Source organism: Rhinatrema bivittatum, chromosome 2 (assembly GCF_901001135.1).
Source record: "Rhinatrema bivittatum chromosome 2, aRhiBiv1.1, whole genome shotgun sequence".
Taxonomy (NCBI): domain Eukaryota; kingdom Metazoa; phylum Chordata; class Amphibia; order Gymnophiona; family Rhinatrematidae; genus Rhinatrema; species Rhinatrema bivittatum.
The window spans coordinates 9,965,040-9,985,724 of record NC_042616.1 but is presented as its reverse complement, the minus strand read 5'-3'; the positions used below and the strand labels follow the sequence as shown (position 1 = coordinate 9,985,724).

At 44.1% G+C, this 20,685-nt stretch overlaps 2 protein-coding genes across 2 annotated transcripts in view; both read right to left on the bottom strand.

Annotated features, from left to right (window-relative positions):
• Window positions 1-20,685, bottom strand: part of LOC115083510 (zinc finger protein 189-like) — a 537,273-nt gene that overhangs the window by 443,162 nt on the left and 73,426 nt on the right. The gene's annotated exons all lie outside the window — the stretch shown is intronic.
• On the bottom strand, window positions 2,844-20,680 carry LOC115083508 (zinc finger protein 585A-like). The gene is made up of 2 exons (XM_029587373.1): window positions 20,626-20,680; window positions 2,844-7,144 (listed from the first exon to the last, which is right to left on the bottom strand). Exons 1-2 carry the CDS (start codon window positions 20,657-20,659, stop codon window positions 3,738-3,740), a joined length of 3,441 nt encoding a protein of 1,146 aa, XP_029443233.1. The 5' UTR covers window positions 20,660-20,680; the 3' UTR covers window positions 2,844-3,737.

Genomic DNA, 20,685 nt, shown 5'->3' with positions numbered 1-20,685 from the left:
TGCTACTCTGCTGCTTCCTTGCTGCCGTTGGAAGCTCTCTCTGCCCTTCGGGGTCATTCACCTAACTTGGGTACCCGCTTCTTGGGGGCCCTATGCTTTCTTCCAGGTGCCTACAACAACTCTGGAGAAAGACTAAAGAAATGCTCCAAATGGCTGGACAACGAGCTAAGAAAGGCTATGACACTCAACCATTGCAAGGCTCCTGACTTCAATCCTGGTGACAAGGTCTGGCTGTCTACTAAACATCTCAGACTCAAGCTTCCATCAGCTCGTTTTGCTCCACGCTATGTCGGACCCTTTCCCATCCTCCAACGACTGGGTAAACTTCCTCCAGCGATGAAGATTCATAACGCGTTTCATGTCTCACTACTGAAACCGCTTATCCTTAGCAAGTTTTCCACCAAGACACCTGAACCTACTCCTGTTGATGCAGAAGAAGACATTGAATACAAGTTTGATGCCATCCTTGATGTAAGAAAGAGAGGCAGAGTTTGTAAAAACCTCCTGTCACGGGAGGGTTACAGACCTGAAGAAAACTCTTGGGAACCTTTGGCTAATATCATGGACAAGGAGATGATTCATCAATTCCATCGATCGCATCCCCAAAAACCAAGACCAGGTAGGAGGTCTGGAGGAGGCCCTTTGAAGGGGGGTACTGTTGTGCCCGTCGGTCTCAGACGGCTTCGACCTCTGCGCCTCACCTTTCTTCATGCTTTCTCCACTAGCCTCGGGAAGATGGCTACCGCCGTGTCTGCAAGAATCTCTCCCCAGCGTCCCCAGAACGGCTACGGCAAGGCAATCCACCATGTTTCTCCTGAGGGCCTCCTAGGGTGCGCGCGCACGCCACCTACGTCTTTAGCCACGTCATGGTGGGAACTTCGGGGGCGTCCCCTTCGAGTGACATCACGCCATCCAGGTATTTAGCCTGCCCTTGCTTTGCTAACAGATTGCGTTAGCAAGGATTGGAATGCCTCCGGTCTAAGCTACTTTGCCGCTGGAAGCTCTGTCTGCCCTTCGCGGTCATTCACCTAACTTGGGTACCCGCTCCTCGGGGGCCCTCTGCTTTCTTCCAGGTGCCTATCTGGGATACCAGGTACTCACTCCTCGAGGGCCTGCGCTGTCTACCTTGGTGCCTGGAATCCAACTACTTCTGTCTGCTGGGATCTACATCTATACTTAGTGAGTAATCTAACCTTGTCATTCTGTCTTGCCTACAGCTCCATACTGAGAATCTGCATCGGAACTCCCTATACCACCATTGTTGGATGGGTCTCCTCTGCCGAGGACCCCTACTGTCTCAACTCACTACTGCCACCTCTGGTGGTATCTTCAAGCTGTATAATAAAAGACAATCTTCTGTGTTTGCGTGCTTGAGTCTAGCCTAGTACTGCGGTTCCTCACGGGGCTCCTCCCCATGGGAGTGGCCATCACTGCGGTACCCAGGAATCCACTCAAACACCTCAAAACCATAACACTCAGAGGCAGGCTGTAAACGTCCTGAGACTGGATCAGCACCTCCTTCTTTCCTGCCCAGTGGTAAAACTGGCCAGGCACTAGGGCTCCTCCATTCCCTCCCTCCGTCTTAACCTTTCTTCAGCGGTGGTCCCTCCTGCACTTTCCCAGGAACTGAAAGCAGCACCCGCCCGCCACCCCGCTTGCTGGCGATTACCCCTCACTCCGAGCAGGGCTGCTCCCTCACTGATCTCTGATTGGTCATGTCAAGAATTCTAAAAGGACAGCTTCTGAAAGGGGATTGGTCTTTTTTTACTGGCATGTGAGAGTGAGGGAACCAATTGGCAGAGAGTGAAGGAGTGAATAAATAAATATTTATTTATTTATTTATTTTTTATGTGTTTGTTTTTAATATACCGGTGTTCAATTTACATATAACATATTGCATTTAACTTGAAGGTGCAGGTAAATGACTGGTACAGTGAATGACTGGAAAACAGTAACGTGACATAATAACAGTAACATGAGTAAAACAGTGTTAATAATAGCATTAAACAATAAACAGTGAGGGAATAGCATATCTCGAAACTCAGATTAAAACCATGTCAATGAATTCCGCTCAGACCAACCACCAGAGAGATGGCGTTTTGGAGCCCTGAAGACGAAATGTTTTTAGAAATGCGGCAACATTGGAGTCTATGAAAATTTGAGACTTCAGATATGCCTATGGCGGTGACGCTCCTTAGCTAAATATATTACTTGCACGATTTAAAAAAAATGTTAAAATATTTTTGGAGAAATTTGCATGAACTGTTTTGGGTGGGTAAGGTGGTTTTGATGATTAAATTAAAGGCACTGTGGGAGATCAAGCTGGAGACAGAAATCCAAACTGACACCAGCCTCCTGATGCAGATACAAAATTTTATTCAGCAAACACAGACTTCTCACTATACTTCTTACTTTGGCCATAGTCACTCACAACACTAGGGGCCGAATTTTAAAAGGGTTACGCGCATAAGGTACGTGTGTAACCCTTTTAAAAAACCCCTGCGCGCGCCAAACCTATTTTGCATAGGCTCCGCGGCGCGCACAAGCCCTGGGACGTGCGTAAGTCCTGGGGCTTCGCAAGGGGGGCATGTCGGGTGGGCGGCGTGGATTTCGGGGCATGGCAGGGGCATGGCGCCAGCCCAGGGGCGTGGTCGAGGCCTCCGGACCAGCCCCCGGGTCGGGTGATGGCGTGCCAGCAGCCCGCTGGCACACGCAGAGTTACGCCTGCCTCTGGCAAGTGTAACTTTCCTAACAAAGGTAGGGGGAAGGTTTAGATAGGGCCGGGGGGGTTAGGGAGGGGAAGGTGTGGGGGGGGGGGGGGGAGAGAATGGGCAGCGCGCGCAGGGCTCGGCGCGCGCAAGTTGCACAAATGTGCACCTCCTTGCACGCGCCGACTCCGGATTTTATAAGATACGCGCGTACTTTTGTTCGCGCGCGTGTAGATTTATAAAATCTACCCCTAGGGGTGTAGAATGTCTCACTTCTTGGACAGCGTACACTCACTCCCTTCTCATAGGCCATCATGCTTTACAGGAGCTGCCTTCCTCCTGGAGGCTTAGGGACCTCCTAAACACAGCTAGGTCAGTGCTCTTATCCCAGCCCCAGCTGGGTCCCAGCCCTCTGGACTCCTTCCTGCCCCTGCAGGGTCCCGCGCATAGATCATCCTCTGGAATTAAGGTGGACTAGGCTTCTAGCTTGCTCCTGGCACATAAAACCAGAGGGGAAAAGGGGTCACTCTGTCACAGGCACCTTAATCAGGATGCTGTTATGGTATATGAAATTTCCATCTACCATCCTTAATATTTATTTTCCACACTGTTGGAGCAAATTTGTTTTGAATTATTGGAGCAGATTAGAGTTACACTTGGGAGTGATTATTTTGATTGAGTAGTAAAGGAAGCATTCATTCAGCCTAGTCAGAGCAGTCACTTCAGAGATTATCTTCAATCTTCAATCAAAGCTGTATGGAGTTTTATTACACAGAAACCAATAAACATCGAAATGACAGCAGTAATGGATCAAATGGTCCAACCAGTCTGCCCAGCAAGCTTCTTAAGGTAGTAACTGCTTCTTTGTGCAGGTTTCTCTCAGGTTACGTTTTATTTATAAATATGTATATTTTTATTTTCTGTAGTCAACTATAGACTTGCCAACTGCCCAGTTTAAACCAGACAGTCCAGCTTTATATAGGCTTGTACAGTGTAAGAAGTACTGCCCGGACTCTAAAATTCCTGATGCTATGATACTTCCTGTTTACAGATGGGTTGGGAAGGCAGAACCAGCAGCACATCAGCAGGGCTCTCATCAGTGTGTATCTTTTGATGTCTTGTGATCTTTGCCTTCTGAAGGAAGCTTTCCTCATAATCAGAGCATGTAAATGGTTTGTCACTTGTGTGGATTTTCTGGTGTTCTGAGAGGCTTGTCTTCCTAAGAAAACATTTTCCACATTTAGTACATGAGAATGGTCGTTCTCCTGTGTGTATCTTTTGATGTCTTCTGAAGGTTGCCTTCTGAAGGAAACTTTTCCCACATTCAGTGCATGTAAATGGTTTGTTGCCTGTGTGGATTTCCTGATGTTGTGAGAGGTTTGTCTTTCTGATGAAACATTTCCCACACTCACTGCATGAAAATGGTTTGTCACCTGTGTGGATTTTCTGGTGTTCTGAGAGTGTTGTCTTCCTAAGAAAACATTTTCCACATTTAGTACATGAGAATGATCGTTCTCCTGTGTGTATCTTTTGATGTATTCTGAAGGTTGCCTTCTGAAGGAAACTTTTCCCACACTCAGTGCATATAAATGGTTTGTCACCTGAGTGGATTTTCTGATGTTGTGAGAAATCTGCCTTTCTAATGAAACATTTTCCACACTCAGTGCATGTAAATGGTTTGTCACCTGAGTGGATTTTCTGATGTTGTGAGAAATCTGCCTTTCTAATGAAACATTTTCCACACTCAGTGCATGTAAATGGACTGTCACCTGTGTGGATTTTCTGGTGTTGTGAAAGGTTTGCCTGCCTAATGAAACATTTTCCACACTCAGTGCATGTAAATGGTTTGTCACCTGTATGAATTTTCTGATGTTGTGAGAAATCTCCCTTTCTAATAAAACATTTTCCACACTCAGTGCATGTAAATGGTCTGTCACCTGTGTGGATTTTCTGGTGTTGTGAGAGGTATGCCTGCCTAATGAAGCATTTTCCACATTTAGTACATGAGAATGGTTTTTCTCTTGTGTGGATTCTCTGGTGTGATATTAGTGTATACTTAGTAATAAAGCGTTTCTCACATTCAGAACATGAGAATGTTCTCTCTCCTGTGTGTATCTTTTGATGTCTTCTGAAGGTTGCCATCTGAAAGAAGCTTTTTCCACACTCAGAACATGTAAATGGTTTTTTACCTGTGTGGATTTTCTGATGTTGTGAAAGGTTTATCTCCCTAAGAAAACGTTTTCCAGATTTAGTACATGAGAATGTTCTTATGTTCTTATGTTTTAATGGTCGTTCTCCTGTGTGTATCTTTTGATGTCTTCTGAAGGTTATCTTCTGAAGGAAACCTTTCCCACACTCAGTACATGTAAATGGTTTGTTGCCAGTGTGGATTTTCTGATGTTCTGAGAGGCTTGTCTTCCTAAGAAAACATTTTCCACATTTAGTACATGAGAATGGTCTTTCTCCTGTGTGTATCTTTTGATGTCTTCTGAAGGTTATCTTATGAAGGAAACTTTTCCCACACTCAGTACATGTAAATGGTCTGTTGCCTGTGTGGATTTTCTGGTGTTGTGAGAGGTTTGTCTTCCTAATGAAACACTTCCCACACTCAGAGCATGTAAATGGTTTGTCACCTGTGTGGATTTTCTGATGTTCTGAGAGGCTTGTCTTCCTAAGAAAACATTTTCCACATTTAGTACATGAGAATGGTCTTTCTCCTGTGTGTATCTTTTGATGTCTTCTGAAGGTTCCCTTCTGAAGGAAGCTTTTCCCACACTCAGTGCATGTAAATGGTTTGTCACTTGTGTGAATTTTCTGGTGTTCTGAGAGGCTTGTCTTCCTAAGAAAACATTTTCCACATTTAGTACATGAGAATGGTCTTTCTCCTGTGTGTATCTTTTGATGTCTTCTGAAGGTTCCCTTCTGAAGGAAGCTTTTCCCACACTCCGTGCATGTAAATGGTTTGTCACTTGTGTGGATTTTCTGGTGTTCTGAGAGGCTTGTCTTCCTAAGAAAACATTTTCCACATTTAGTACATGAGAATGGTCGTTCTCCTGTGTGTATCTTTTGATGGCTTCTGAAGTTTTTCTTTTGAAGGAAGCTTTTTCCACACTCAGAGCATGAAAATGGTTTGGCTCCTGTGTGGATTTTCTCATGCTGTGAGAGGTCTACCTTCCTCATGAAATGTTTTCCACATATAGAACATGAGAATGGTCTCTCACCTGTGTGCATTTTCTGATGTTGTGATAGGTGTGTCATTGTAAGGAAATGTTTTCCACATTTAAAACATGAGAGTGTTCGCTCTCCTGTATGGATTTTCTGAGGTTGTGAAAGGTCTCTCTTCTTAATTAAATATTTTCCAAATTTAGTACAGAAGAATGGTCTCTTTCCTGTATAGATTTTCTGGTGTTGTGAGAGGTCTGCCTTCCTAAGGAAACCTTTTCCACATTGACTACATGAGAATGGTCTCTCTCCTATATGGATTTTCTGGTGTTGTGAGAGATCTGTTTTCCTAAGGAAACGTTTTCCACATTCAGAACAAGAGAAGAGTCTCTCTCCTGTGTGGATGGCCTGGTGTAATATTAGTTTGTACTTACTAATGCAGGTTTTCCCACAGTCAGCACATGTAAAGAGTTTGTTGCTTGTGTGAATTTTCTCATGTTGGGAGAGATCTGCCTTTCTAAGGAAACTTTTTCCACATTTAGCACATGAAAATGGTCTGTCCTCTGTGTGTATTTTCTGGTGTTCAGAGAGGTATGTCTTATTAATGAAACTTTTTCCACATTTAGAACACGAGAATGGTCTCTTGCCTGTGTGAATTCTCTGATGAGATATTAGATTATCCTTCCGAATAAAGCTTTTCTCACTAGAGTGTAATTTTTGATGTTGTCTAAGATTATCCTTGCGTATGAAACGTTTGCTGCATTCAGTGCATGGAAAGGGTCTCTCTATTATGTGTGTACTTAGGTGTGCTTTTAGAATTTTCCTCTGACTGAAATTTTTCCCACATTTATTACATAGAAATGGTGTTTTGAAGGGGTGGGTTTTCTGGTGCAATATTAAATGCGATTTATTAACAAAGCTTTTTCCACAGGAGACACATAGAAAGGATGTCTTGTCTTTCCCCTGTTTCTGATGAAGGTCAGAAATCATTTGATCGCTGTTATTATTTTGGAAGTGTGTCTCTGCTTGCAGCTGTCCCTGCTGCTCAAGGATGTCTGTGAACTCCTGGTCATTTCTCTCACATGCAGTGACCCCATCTAATGGATCTCTTGGCTTCTTCTGCGATTCCTGATGACTGTTCCTTGTCTTTTTCCTCTCAGTCCCCTGGGAAAAATTCTCAAAGAAATTTCCGGATTCTCTTGGGATCAATCCTATACCCACATGACATTCTTCTCGATTCTCCTCCTTTATATGCTGTGTGATCCCATCACTTGCTGGTAATGAAAGAAGACATTAATCATGCATTAGTGACCATGCAAATGTATCTGGGTTTCTGATCATATAATCACTGCTCTGGCAGTGTCACACAGTGACACAGCTGCACATTTCTGACCAGTCACTGGTGACCATTAAAACATCTAACAAAGGTCTGCACCAAAAGCCTTATGAGATAAGACTTCAGGATCTACGTAAGTAGTCCCTAGAACTGAGAAAAGACAGTGGGATATAAAGCTACAAGGAACAATATCAGGAAATATTTTTTCATAGAACGGGTGTCGAATACCTGAAATTACCTCCTGAAGGAGGCATTAGAGGCAAATCAGTAACAGAATTCAAAACATTCTTAGGATGGTAATGAAGCACTGGGAATCTTATAAACAGCAGTTAAGTCCAAAAAAAGCAATGGAGACAACCATTGAGGTGATTAATGCAAGGAGATTTGAGGCTTAAGCATCAGAGGGGTCATCGGTAAGAAAACTGAAGTCACCAAATGTAAGGGAAATGGAAGATGGGATAAGGAAGAAGAAAATGCAGGAGTCGAAGTCAGTAAGGAAAGAGGAGGGGGGACTAACAGGAGGGTCAATAGATGACAGCTGCCCAGCGAGTGCGTGGGGAGAAGAGGCAGATGGAGGGGGCCTGAAATGAAGAAAAGGAGTGAGACTGAGGAGGAAGAAGGGGTAGAAAAGTGCAGAAGGGGGAGAGGAGCTGCTGGATACCATCACTGTGGTTTGCCAAGGAGAAAAGATAACCTTCATGACAGAGAGCAGCAACCAAAGCTGAGTCCTTTTGGAAAGCAAAGTCTAAGAGCAAGAAGATGAAGTGAATAAGAGATAAAACAGTCATAACTGTATATGACCTTGTTGGAAACAGAGCAAGTATTCCATAGACTACCTAGACTCTCACAACATTCTCCATCCTTCCCAATACGGTTTCCGGAAACGCTTAAACACGGAATTCACTCTTACTCTCGTTAACAGACAACATCCTGATGGGCCTAGACAAAGGTCAATCCTACCTTCTAGCACTCCTCGACATCTCTGCAGCGTTCGACACAGTAAACCATGCAATCCTCATCAACCGTCTGACAGAAATCGGCATCACAAGCTCGGCACACAAATGGTTCAAATCTTTCCTCAATAATAGGAAATACAAGTTGAGAATAAATGAAAAAGAATCCCAGCCCATCCCCTCCAACCATGGCGTACCCCAGGGATCCTCGCTATCCCCCACACTGTTTAATATATATCTGTTACCCCTTTGCCAGCTCCTAGAAAGCCTCAACTTAATTCACTTCATATACGCTGACAATGTGCAGATCTTAATCCCTATCACTGATACTACATCCAGCACCCTTCACTTCTGGAACATCTGCCTTCGCTCCATCAATAGTCTACTCTCAAGTCTCAATTTAGTTCTTAACACTTCCAAAACAGAACTGCTAGTCATCTCCCCCAATGACAACAACCCCCTCTTCAGCAACCCACTCTCACCATTAGTAAACCAAGTGAGACACCTAGGAGTGACTCTTGACACCAGAATGAACTTCAAAAAGTTTATTAACACCACCACCAAGGAATGCTTCCATAAATTACATGTCCTAAAACAACTTTTTTTATTTTTTTTATTTACGATTTTTATATACCGATGTTCATTTCAAAAAGAGATATCACATCGGTTTACAATAAGGTACAATAGGTAATTCACTATCCCCTAAAAGGGCTTACAATCTAAAATTTTTGTACCTCTCCTACACTTTCAAGATTACCGTTCAGTACTATAAGCTATACTGTTTTCAAAGATCGACTATTGCAACGCGCTTCTTCTTGGCCTTCCGTCTTCATCAACCAAACCACTACAGATGCTTCAAAATGCCGCAGCCAGGATCCTTACAAACTCTCGCCGTAAAGACCACATCACTCCTATCCTTAAAAACTTACACTGGTTACCCAAATACAGAATACTGTTCAAGACCCTATCCATCATCCACAAATCCATCTATCATCAATCCACATTCCAACTCAAAGTATCACTCAAACTCCACGCATCCACAAGACCAATCAGATCAGCGTACAAAGGATCTCTCCAGGCTCCTCCTAATAAATCCACTAGCCACACCTCCATTCAGAAACGAGCCTTGTCCACAGCTGGACCTTATCAATGGAATCTACTTCCCCCAGAACTGCACCAGTTCAGAAAAAAACTGAAAACTTGGCTGTTCATTCAAGCCTTCCCTTGATGGGTCTGTCCACTACTAGCATAGACACTCAGCGCTTATCTTCACAGTTCCCCTCCCCTTCCCCTGGATTGATCCTGCCACAGTTCAATATTCCTAGCAAACCATTGTCTAAGCTAGTTTCATAAGTCAATTGTCACGTACGTTTCTCCTGTTAGAATTATCTTACGTTAGAATTATGTTACATTAGAATTATGTTAAACTAATATCTTTCACTCTTAACTCTCCCGTACTGTAAATCCCTGTTCATTGTAACTTTATCTTCTATTTTATTGGTTACCCCTGGTTACGCTGTAAACCGGTACGATAAGACCTCTGTCTTGAGCATCGGTATATTAAAAGAATTTAAATAAATAAATAAATAGAGAAAATGATAGAGGGAAGAATGAGGGGGGCAGGATAAGCTTGAAGGAGATGAGAGATACCATGGAGGGCCGGGATTGAGGTTGGTATGCCCAGATAGGATGAGAGATACCATGGAGGGCCAGGATTGAGGTTGGTATGCCCAGGTAGGATGAGAGATACCATGGAGGGCCAGGATTGAGGTTGCTATGCCCAGGTAGAATGACTGTTACCATGGAGGGCTAGGATTGAGGTTGGTATGCCCAAGTATGATGAGAGATACCATGGAGGGCCAGGGTTGAGGTTGGTATGCCCAGGTAGGATGAGAATTACCATGGAGGGCCAGGTTTGAGGTTGGTATGCCCAGGTAGGATGAGAATTACCATGGAGAGCCAGGTTTGAGGTTGGTATGCCCAGGTAGGATGAGAGAAACCATGGAGGGCCAGGATTGAGGTTGGTATGCCCAGGTAGGATGAGAGAAACCATGGAGGGCCAGGATTGAGGTTGTTATGCCCAAGTAGGATGAGAGTTACCATGGAGGGCCAAGATTGAGTTTTGTATGCCCAGCTATGATGAGAGATACCATGGAGGGCCAGGGTTGAGGTTGGTATGCCCAGGTAGGATGAGAGATACCATGGAGAGCCAGGATTGAGGTTGGTATGTCCAGGTAGGATGGGAGATACCATGGAGGGCCAGGATTGAGGTTGCTATGCCCAGGTAGAATGACTGTTACCATGGAGGGCTAGGATTAAGGTTGGTATGCCCAAGTATGATGAGAGATACCATGGAGGGCCAGGGTTGAGGTTGGTATGCCCAGGTAGGATGAGAATTACCATGGAGGGCCAGGTTTGAGGTTGGTATGCCCAGGTAGGATGAGAATTACCATGGAGAGCCAGGTTTGAGGTTGGTATGCCCAGGTAGGATGAGAGAAACCATGGAGGGCCAGGATTCAGGTTGGTATGCCCAGGTAGGATGAGAGAAACCATGGAGGGCCAGGATTGAGGTTGTTATGCCCAAGTAGGTTGAGAGTTACCATGGAGGGCCAAGATTGAGTTTTGTATGCCCAGCTAGGATGAGAGATACCATGGAGGGCCAGGGTTGAGGTTGGTATGCCCAGGTAGGATGAGAGATACCATGGAGAGCCAGGATTGAGGTTGGTATGTCCAGGTAGGATGGGAGATACCATGGAAGACCAGGATTGAGGTTGGTATGCCCAGGTAGGATGAGATTTACCATGGAGGGCCAGGATTGAGGCTGGTATGCCCAGGTAGGATGAGAATTACCATGGAGGGCCAGGATTGATATTGGTATGCCCAAATAGGATGAGAGTTACCATGGAGTGCCAGGATTAGGTTGATATGGCCAGCTGAGAGGAAGGGTAGGAGAAGAGAGGACAGAAGTGAAACGCAGGTGAGATGACGGTGACAGAGGTGAGAAGCTCTCAGGCTGAATGAGAGGAAGGAAATGCTGAAGAGCAGTGGACAGGACAGAGGACAGAAGGGATGGGGAGATGGAGAATATAGAGAAAGGGGACAGTGCCTGTGATGTTCCTACTGGGCTGCAGTGGGAATAAGATTTTGGAGAATTTTCATGAAGAAAAGGAGATGTCATGGAGCCTTGAGAGCCAAAGAGAAAAGAAAAATGATCCTCTGGCATCCACAGAATAAAGCTGAGATTCAACCTACCTAATACCAGGCTCACGGGTCACAGGAGCAGAAACCCAAGTACCAGGGGGTCAGGGTGTCCTCAGGAATCCTAAGCTGAGACAGCTGGAAGTACGCAGACAAGCTGCAGCCTCCCCGGTGTGTTTGTGCAAGGCTAAATATGTCACAAGGGTAATGATTGCTACGGAGAAATCTCAGGCCTCTTGCATCCTGCTGGTCATATTCTGCTCTGTATCTGGGCTTGTGGGATCTGTGGTCATGGTTCTACTGCTGCGGGCTCAGTTAGGATCCAGGCGCAGTGCTGACGGCACAACCGTCAACGGCTGGTGGTAAATTTTACTTCCTGGGAAAAATCACTTAAATCTTGAGAAAAAAAAAAGTTGTTGGATGGTTAAACCATTACTGGCTGTTTATATTGTGTGAAAGTTTTAAAGTTAGTATTTGTTTGCCATTGTTAGAGTTGCATAATTGTACTGGTAAACTAGACTTTGATTTATTCTATTAGCTAGTAAAAGATAATATTTCTTTGCCATTGTTAGCATTATGTGTGTACTGGGAAAACAGACTTTGATTAATTCTGTGAGTGTTAGGGTCCTGTGTGTTAGTGGGCCCCTGGGCCGATGGGAGTGATGGTACCACCCACAGGGAGGAGCCCTGTGAGTCTCACTGTCGGGGAGGCGAGGTCTCGGTGACGTCAGACACAGCTGTGGAACAGAGTCTTTATTGTATAGAGAGAAAGAAAGACACTATCCAAGGAGCGGGTAGTGTCAGAGGACACAATGTCTGTGTGGTGGGCTATGCCCAGAGGGAATACCTCTTGAGAGTAGTCTGGTAGTGGCCTGCAGCGCAGGGTATGCCAACGGAGTTCCTCACGAAGAGCAGGGATGGTAGTGGCCCGCAGCGCGGGGTACACTGATGAGGTCCTTTGGTAAGATGGCTCGGTTTGTCGTTGTCTTTGGATCATTAAAATCTTTCAAGTACCTGAAAGTCTGTATCATATCACCTCTGCTCCTCCTTTCCTCCAGGGTGTACATATTTAGATTCTTCAATCTCTCCTCATAAGTCATTCCTGCTCTTGTGAGGAACCCTGCCGGTGTACCCTGCAGCGGGGTGAAGCGATAGTCCCAGATAGAAGGCCTTCTGTGGAGCGGATAGCCAAGATAGGAAAGGGCCCCCGAGGAGCGGGTACCCGGAGGATGTATCGCCAGAGTAAATGCTGGGTCGGAGTCCGTAGAGTGAAATGCGGAATCAGCAACGAGGAAACTCGATGCCAAGTCGTAGGAGATCAGGTTCAGTCGGCTTAAGTATCCGGGGTCAGAGACATCATCAGACGGGGACACCCCCGAGGTTCCTGCCAAGCGGTGTTCAAGACTGACCTGTGTGTGCGCACGCACGCCTAAGTAATCCTGAGGTCAAGATGGCAGTCGGCAGCGCCAACGCTGTCCCGGGAATGGCAGGCAGGTCGGCAGCAGCTGGCGGAGGCCGCCATTCTCCCCAATGGAGTAGTAGCAGAGAAAAGAGGCGAGCAGAAGTTGTCGCAGCCGTCTGCGACCGACAGATGTAACAGTGAGCTAGTAGAAGTTAGTATTTGTTTGCCAGTGTCAGCATTGTGTGTGTACTGGGAAAACAGACTTTGATTAATTCTGACAGCTAGCTGAGGTTAGTATTTGTTTGCCAGTGTTAGAATTGTGTGTGTACTGGGAAAACGAACTTTGATTAATTCTGACAGCTAGTAAAATTTAGTATTTGTTTGCCAGTGTTAGAATTGTGTGTGTACTGGGAAAACGGACTTTGATTAATTCTGACAGCTAGCTGAGGTTAGTATTTGTTTACCAGTGTTAGAATTGTGTGTGTACTGGGAAAACAGACTTTGATTAATTCTGACAGCTAGCTGAGGTTAGTATTTGTTTACCAGTGTTAGAATTGTGTGTGTACTGGGAAAACAGACTTTGATTAATTCTGACAGCTAGCTGAGGTTAGTATTTGTTTGCCAGTGTTAGAATTGTGTGTGTACTGGGAAAACAGACTTTGATTAATTCTGACAGCTAGCTGAGGTTAGTATTTGTTTACCAGTGTTAAAACTGTGAGCTTGCAAAGGTCACTTACTTGATCTGAGAAGGGGAGAATATCCGCGGCTGGGCACCTCCCACCCACCCCAGTCCATTATTTATATATAGTTCATTACCACAAATAGGAGGAAAGTCTTAAAAATAACAAATCAATTAGTGATTCAGAATAACACTCAATTAACCCTGAATTTAGTGACTGACCAATTTCAGTCCTGTTGCTGGTCATTCATGAACTAACCTAGTAATCATATTTAAAAACCTCAGATTTTAAAAGGCACTTAATTAATACATTTAAAAATCACATTTAACAACCCCTACAGATACATCTACTCCTTAATCAGCTTTTAAATCTTTAGCAAAGCAAAACTTAACATGCAAACAAAAGCCCGGCAGCGTGATGGGGGCTATGCAGTCTTTTGCACCAAGTGCCACATGTATGATTATCTGCCTGTTGGTGAGAGATTGCACGTGTCAGAGAACGAGTCCGATCTCTGGAGGCCAGAGTGGCAGAACTCTGGCCTCATATATTTATCTCCAAGTTATTTCTACCTGTTTTTTGTAAGACATTTTCTTGTCACTGTTATTGTTCAAAATGTAAACCGAATTGATCAGTAATTCTGTTATTGGAAAGTCGGTGTAGAAAAGTTCTAAATAAATAAAAACTGAAGGAAGGGAGGCAGGCAGAGAAATAGAGAGAGGCGACCTTCACGGACCTAGTAGAGCGATCCCAACTCCGGTCAAGCAGTCCCTGTGCTGCTTTGGAAGGGCGAGGTCACCTGGGAGGAGACCATCACCTTGGTGAGGGAGGAAGTGATCCTGTAACTAGGACTGCCCTCCAGGTGATGCCTTATCCTCTCGCACCAAGGATGTTTCTCCTGGCATCTGTGCTGGGGAGGGAAGGGTTAGGATGGCTGTTGTAGTGGGTGATTCGATCGATTGGAAAGTTGATAGCTTGGGGACTGATGGGCATGAGGATCCCTTGGTAACTGCCTGGTGTGATGGGATCAGACCTCGTGTGCCACTTAGATAAGATTTTAAAGAGTGATGGGAAGAAGCCGGCTCTCATGATCCAGGTGGGTAGGAAAGTGCAGGAAGAAGGATCTGGAGGCTGAATTTAGGATCTTAGGTAAGAAATTGAAATCCAGAGCTTACAGGGTTACATTCTCAGGACCCCAGAGTCAGGCTGAGTTTCAGAGTCTCAATGCATGAATGAGACGATGGTGAGGGGGAAGAGGGTTGTAGATCTGTTAGGAACTGGGGAACATTTTGGGGAAGGGGAAACTTCTTAGGATGGTTTGGGCTCAGCCAGGTTGCTGGCACTAAAATCTAAAAAGGAGATAGAGCAGTTTATAAAGAAGAACTTGGGAGAAAGCCAAGTCACTCAGCAGCGCATAGGTCAGAGAGAAGTGTCTTGCAAGGATATTGGCAAACTAAGGCCTAGATTCACTGGGTCATGATATTGTACAGCAGGAGGAGCTCAGTATCACGGGGCCTGGTGGTGGGACATCCTCTTCCAAGACCAGGATAGGTTCCTGCCTAAGAATGGGTGGCCGATCGGAGGTGAGTGGCCCTATGGAGCCCTTCCACCAGTAATCTAGGTGGGGGCTAAGTGCCCCGGTAATTGGAGGGATGAGAGGCAACCTGACATTCTCAGCAAAGGTGTGTGAAAAAGAGAAGGGTGAGGTGAAAGTGTCTGTGGTGTGGATGAGGTTGGATGCTTAGCTGCCTTGGATGATTTTGCATGCTTTGAAGGGTCTTTGGAGATGTGTATTGAGATGTGCAGGATGACGATATTGCATCGATTGTGTCATGGCTGCATCATGTGTTTGTGGACTATGCATGATAGGTTCATGAAGTAGTGAATTCAGTGCATCATGAGGCCATAGAGTGGAGGGCCTTGATTTGCATTGAAGCAGCCTGGGTCACTGGTGCATTGAACGTCTACTGCTTCTTGCGTTCCATGACTCAGTGCATTGTGTATTGGGCACATTGATGTGCTATGCATCAGATGCATCCTGTTTCCAACAGTAGTCAATCTAGGATACCAGTACCTGGCAAGTACCCAACATTAAATAGATCCCATGCTACTAATGCCAGTAATAAGCAGTGGCTATTCCCTAAGTCAGCTTGACTAATAACAATTTATGGACTTATCCTCAAGGAACTTGTCCAAACCTTTTTTAAACCCAGCTATGCTACCTGCCTTAACCATATCCTCTGGCAATTAATTTCAGAGTTTAATTGTGTGTTGAGCAAATTTTCTCCAATTTGTTTTAAATGTACTAGTAAAGATCCTTGGTGAGGCCTCACCAGGAGTACTGTGTTCAGTTCTGGAGACCGTATCTCCAAAGAGACAGAGACAAGATGGAGGTGGTCCAGAGAAGGGCGACCAAAAAGGTGGATGGTCTTCATCAAATGACTTATGAGGAGAGATTGAAGAATTTAAATATGTACACCCTGGAGGAAAGGAGGAGCAGGGATGATATGATACAGACTTTCAGATACTTCAAAGGTTTTAATGATCCAAAGACAACGACAAACCTTTTCCGTCGGAAAAAAATCTGCAGAACCAGGGGTCACGATTTGAAGCTCCAGGGAGGAAGATTCAGAACCAATGTCAGGAAGTATTTCTTCACGGAGAGGGTGGTGGATGCCTGGAAAGCCCTTCCGGAGGAAGTGGTGAAGACCAAAACTGTGAAGGATTTCAAAGGGGCGTGGGATACACACTGTGGATCCATAAAGTCTAGAGGATGTGAATGAAGAGAAGAGGCATTGGGGTCGCTTGCGGGAATGACAGCTACTACCTGGAGATCCTAACCAGTTAAAATTGGCAATCCTCAAACCACTACTAAAGAAACCAAACGCCTCTCCATCAGACCCAGCTAACTTCCGACCTATCGCAAACTTACCACTCATCGCCAAACTGATGGAAAAAATTGTCAACAAGCAACTGTCAGAATATCTGGAAGATCATAACATTCTATCCCCAGCTCAATATGGTTTCCGAAAACGCCTAAACACCGAATCTCTCTTACTATCTCTCACTGACACCATCCTCGTTAACTTGGAGAAAAAACAATCTTACCTGCTTGTTCTTCTTGATCTTTCTGCTGTGTTTGATACGGTAAAACACACTATACTTATAGACCAACTAGCCAATATAGGGATCAAAGGCACAGCTCTCAGATGGTTTCATTCCTTCTTAAGCAACAGATTCTACAAAGTCAGGATAAACAACAAAGAATCGCATCCAATCCTTACAGAGCAAGGAGTCCCGCAAGGATCCTCACTTTCACCCACCCTCTTCAATATCTACCTCCTCCCTCTCTGCCACCTACTCTCAAACCTCAAGCTTACCCATTACCTCTATGCTGACGACATACAAATCCTTCTCCCGATTACAGAATCCCTTCAAAAAACCATCACATACTGGAACGAATGCCTACAACCTATTAAAGACTTACTCTCAAGCCTCAACTTAGTATTGAATGCCAATAAAACCGAAATGCTCATTGTCTCCCAGGATCCCCTTACAATCTCTTCTAGCCTCTCTCCACCAAACGCAAATAGCATGTTCTCACCGGACGTCAGAGACCTTGGAGCCTGGCTAGACAACCATCTAAACCTAAAAAAGTTCGTAAACACTACCACAAAGGACTGCTTTTACAAATTGCAAGTCCTCAAAAAACTTAAACCCCTCCTTTACTTCTCCGACTTCAGGCTAGTACTGCAATCCATCATATTATCTAAGCTCGACTATTGCAACTCCCTTCTGCTAGGTCTACCCATCAACACCATCAAACCATTACAGATGGTACAGAATTCCGCTGCTAGAATTCTCACAAGCTCTAACAAAAAAGACCATATCACCCCAATCCTTCGTAACCTACATTGGCTTCCTATTAAACACAGGTTACTCTATAAGGTACTCTCAATCGTCCACAAAGCGACAAACAATCTAGCTCCTATTATGTTAAGCTCTCAACTCCAACCGCACACATCTTCTAGACCAATTAGAAGCGCTTACAAAGGAACACTGCATGCCCCACAATTAAAATCATCATTGAGCAAACGAGCACTATCTTCAGCAGGCCCTCACCAGTGGAACTCGCTCCCCCCAGATCTAAGACTAGAACCCAGTCATCAAGAGTTCAAAAAAAGACTGAAGACCTGGCTTTTCCAACAAGCCTTCCCAGACTCTCAATTCAACTTAGACGGAAAGACTTCCTAAATATGAGGTATCCCCAAATTATGGACACTGCACCAAGTCCTACTATCAGGACTCTGCAACTGTACAACAATCTTTGATTCCAAAAGCTCATCATATTTTATTATATCTATTTTGCAGCGTTATGTCATTATTTCTACGTTAAATAGTTAAACTGTATATATAATACTTATTTATTACGATGTTAAACTATAATATGTATTTATTACTATGTTAAATTGACATCCAGTTATATTGTTCCATCTGTTCTACGGTTCTATGTAAAGCCCGTCTCTCTGTTGGGCAGTTTATCGTTTCATGTAAACCGGAGTGATTTGTAGTTCTTACAAGAACTTCGGTATATAAAAATTAAAAATAAATAAAATAAAAATAAATAAAACATACACACGGTTAGGGGGTAATTTTCAAAGGAGTTACGTGCATAAATGTAACTACTATTGTAGCAATTTTCAAAAGCCATTTACTCACGTAAAGTGCACTTATGCGAATAAATCCTATGGACGATTCAATGGCATATATTGTAGCAATTTTCAAAAGCCCACTTACTCGAGTAAAGTGCATTTACATGCGTAAAACCCAGTTTTACGCATGTAAATGCTTTTTAAAATCAGACCCGGTTAATGCGACACCAACATTGCTCTATGCTTCAACAGCAAGAGGAAATGTGGAAAAAAGGATTTGCATTCACAAAAAAGCAGGGGAGTAGCTTGCTTGTTACGGCAGTTACTACCCCAAACCAAAAATACCAGATACTTCACTTGGAATACATATCCAGCGCAGCTCACTGCTTCAACGGCAGGGGGGAATGAAGAAAAGAGGATTTATATTCAGACAACAACCAACGAGGACTGAATTACACAGGCTGGATAAACAAGCGTGGGAATAGCTTGCTTATTACCGCAGTTACTACCCCTAAACAATTAGCTAGATACTTCACTTAGATGCAGCACCAGCACTGCTATCTATATCGATGGCGGGGGTGGAAGAGAAATAGAGCCAAAAAGTTACTTACAAGGGCCAAGAGTAACAGCTAATTATGAAAAAAATAAGTGTGAAAGCTTGCTGGGTAGATTGGATGGGCCATTTGGTCTTCTTCTGCCGTCATTTCTATGTTTCTATGTTAGTTGCTAACTTCATGGGTTATCCCCTGCTCACAGATGTAGTTTTCTTCTTCTTCTGGCCCACAATGATCATTAATAGATCTAGATTTGTTTTTCACACATTTCTTCTTTTTTTAATTTTTAGATAGAATTAAAAAGTGCTGTTGTGGGGCTGCACCAGCAGTGAGGCAAATAGGAAAAGTTAAGTGAGGCAAACAAATGCCCTAAAGAATTCTTTGGAGAAAAAAAATAAGAAAAGAAAAAGTACATGCCCATGCTTCAACTCAGACAAAAAATGACTGAAGAGGCTCATGAGGCAATGCCCATGTGGTAATTCCCGCACATGCTCAGTAGAGCTCAAAGTTCTAATAGGTAAGAGATAAGAGTCCATTGAGTGTCACCGGATGATGTCACTCACATGTAATGGCTAATTCAGCCTGCTTATTGACAGAAAAACAGAGGGTAGGACTAAATGATCAGTTTTCCAAATGGAGAAAGGTTGTTAGTGCAGGGCCCCAGCTGTTTATATTAGGAGCTCTTTTATTTAACATATTCATGAGTGATCAGATTTTGCAAATAACACAAAATTATTTTGAGTCATTAAAACAGCAGCAGATTATGAAGAAATGCAGAAGGAGGGCTTTTTAATGAATGATACTATTTATTTATTTTTATAATTAAAAAAAAAATTTAATTGTTTTTTAATTTTAATTTATTTTTTTTAATTTTTGTAATTTAATTAAAAAAACTTTTTTTTTTAATTAAAAAAAGAACATATTAAAAAAAAAAAAGGCTGATTTTATTTAATGTGGAAGAGTGCAAGGTAATGCCCACGGGGAAAAATAATCCCAACCACAGGTACTCGATGCTGGGCTCGGTGTAAGGAGTCACTACCCGGGAAAAGGACCTTGGAGTCTTTGGGGATGAAAGCACAAAATCCATGGCTCATTGTGCAGCGGCGGCGGAGGTCAAAAAGGCAAATCGAATGCTAGGAATTGCTTGGAAAGCAACAGAGAATAAAACTGAGAATATCACGATGCCTTTGTACAGATCCTTGGTGAGACCGTATGTCGAGTACCGCGTGCAGTTCTGGTCGTCCCCATCTCAAAAAATGACATTGCGGACAGAGGAGAGGTAGGCAGAAGGGTGACCGAAATGATAAAAGGGGGATGGAAAAACTCCCTTATGGAGAAAGATTAAAGGGATTAGGGCTCTTTACGTTGGAAAAGAGATGACTAAGGGTGGGGTAGAAGGGGTAAATAGAGAACGGTTATTTTAGGACTAGGGGGGACGCTGCGTGAAAATAACAACCGACAGATTTAAAACAAACTGCAGGAAGAATTTTCTCACTCGGTGCACAGGGAAGCAATGGAAGCCGCTGCCAGAGGATGTGGAGTTTAAAAAAAGGGATTGGACACGTTCCTGAAAGAAAGATCCATAAGAGAGTAATCAATCAGATAGACTTGGGAGAGCCGTCGCTTATCCCTGGGAGTGAGATGCAAGTAATAGATCAAGTATGGGGGATCTGTCGGGCACTTGAGACCTGCACTGGTCACTCTCAGAGGCAGGATGCTGGGCTTCAAGGGCCTTGGTCTGACCCAGCAGGGCACTTCTTATGTTCTTAACCATCTGGAAGCTCACCAGCAAGTGTCCTCAGTGAGATATCAGAAGACATGGACCACATATAGGAGCTGATCTCAAGTGAAAAGACCCAAACAACCAATCTCGGGTACTGACCCAGAGCCATGCGGGAGCTGCAATCAGAATAAAAGTCACAAACGACCCTCAGTGAATCAGTCCCTGGGGTCTGATAAAGACTCAGATAACGCAATCCTTACCCAGGGAGATCAGGGTCTCATAATTCTCCTTCATCACCACCCGGTAAAGCTCCTTCTGCC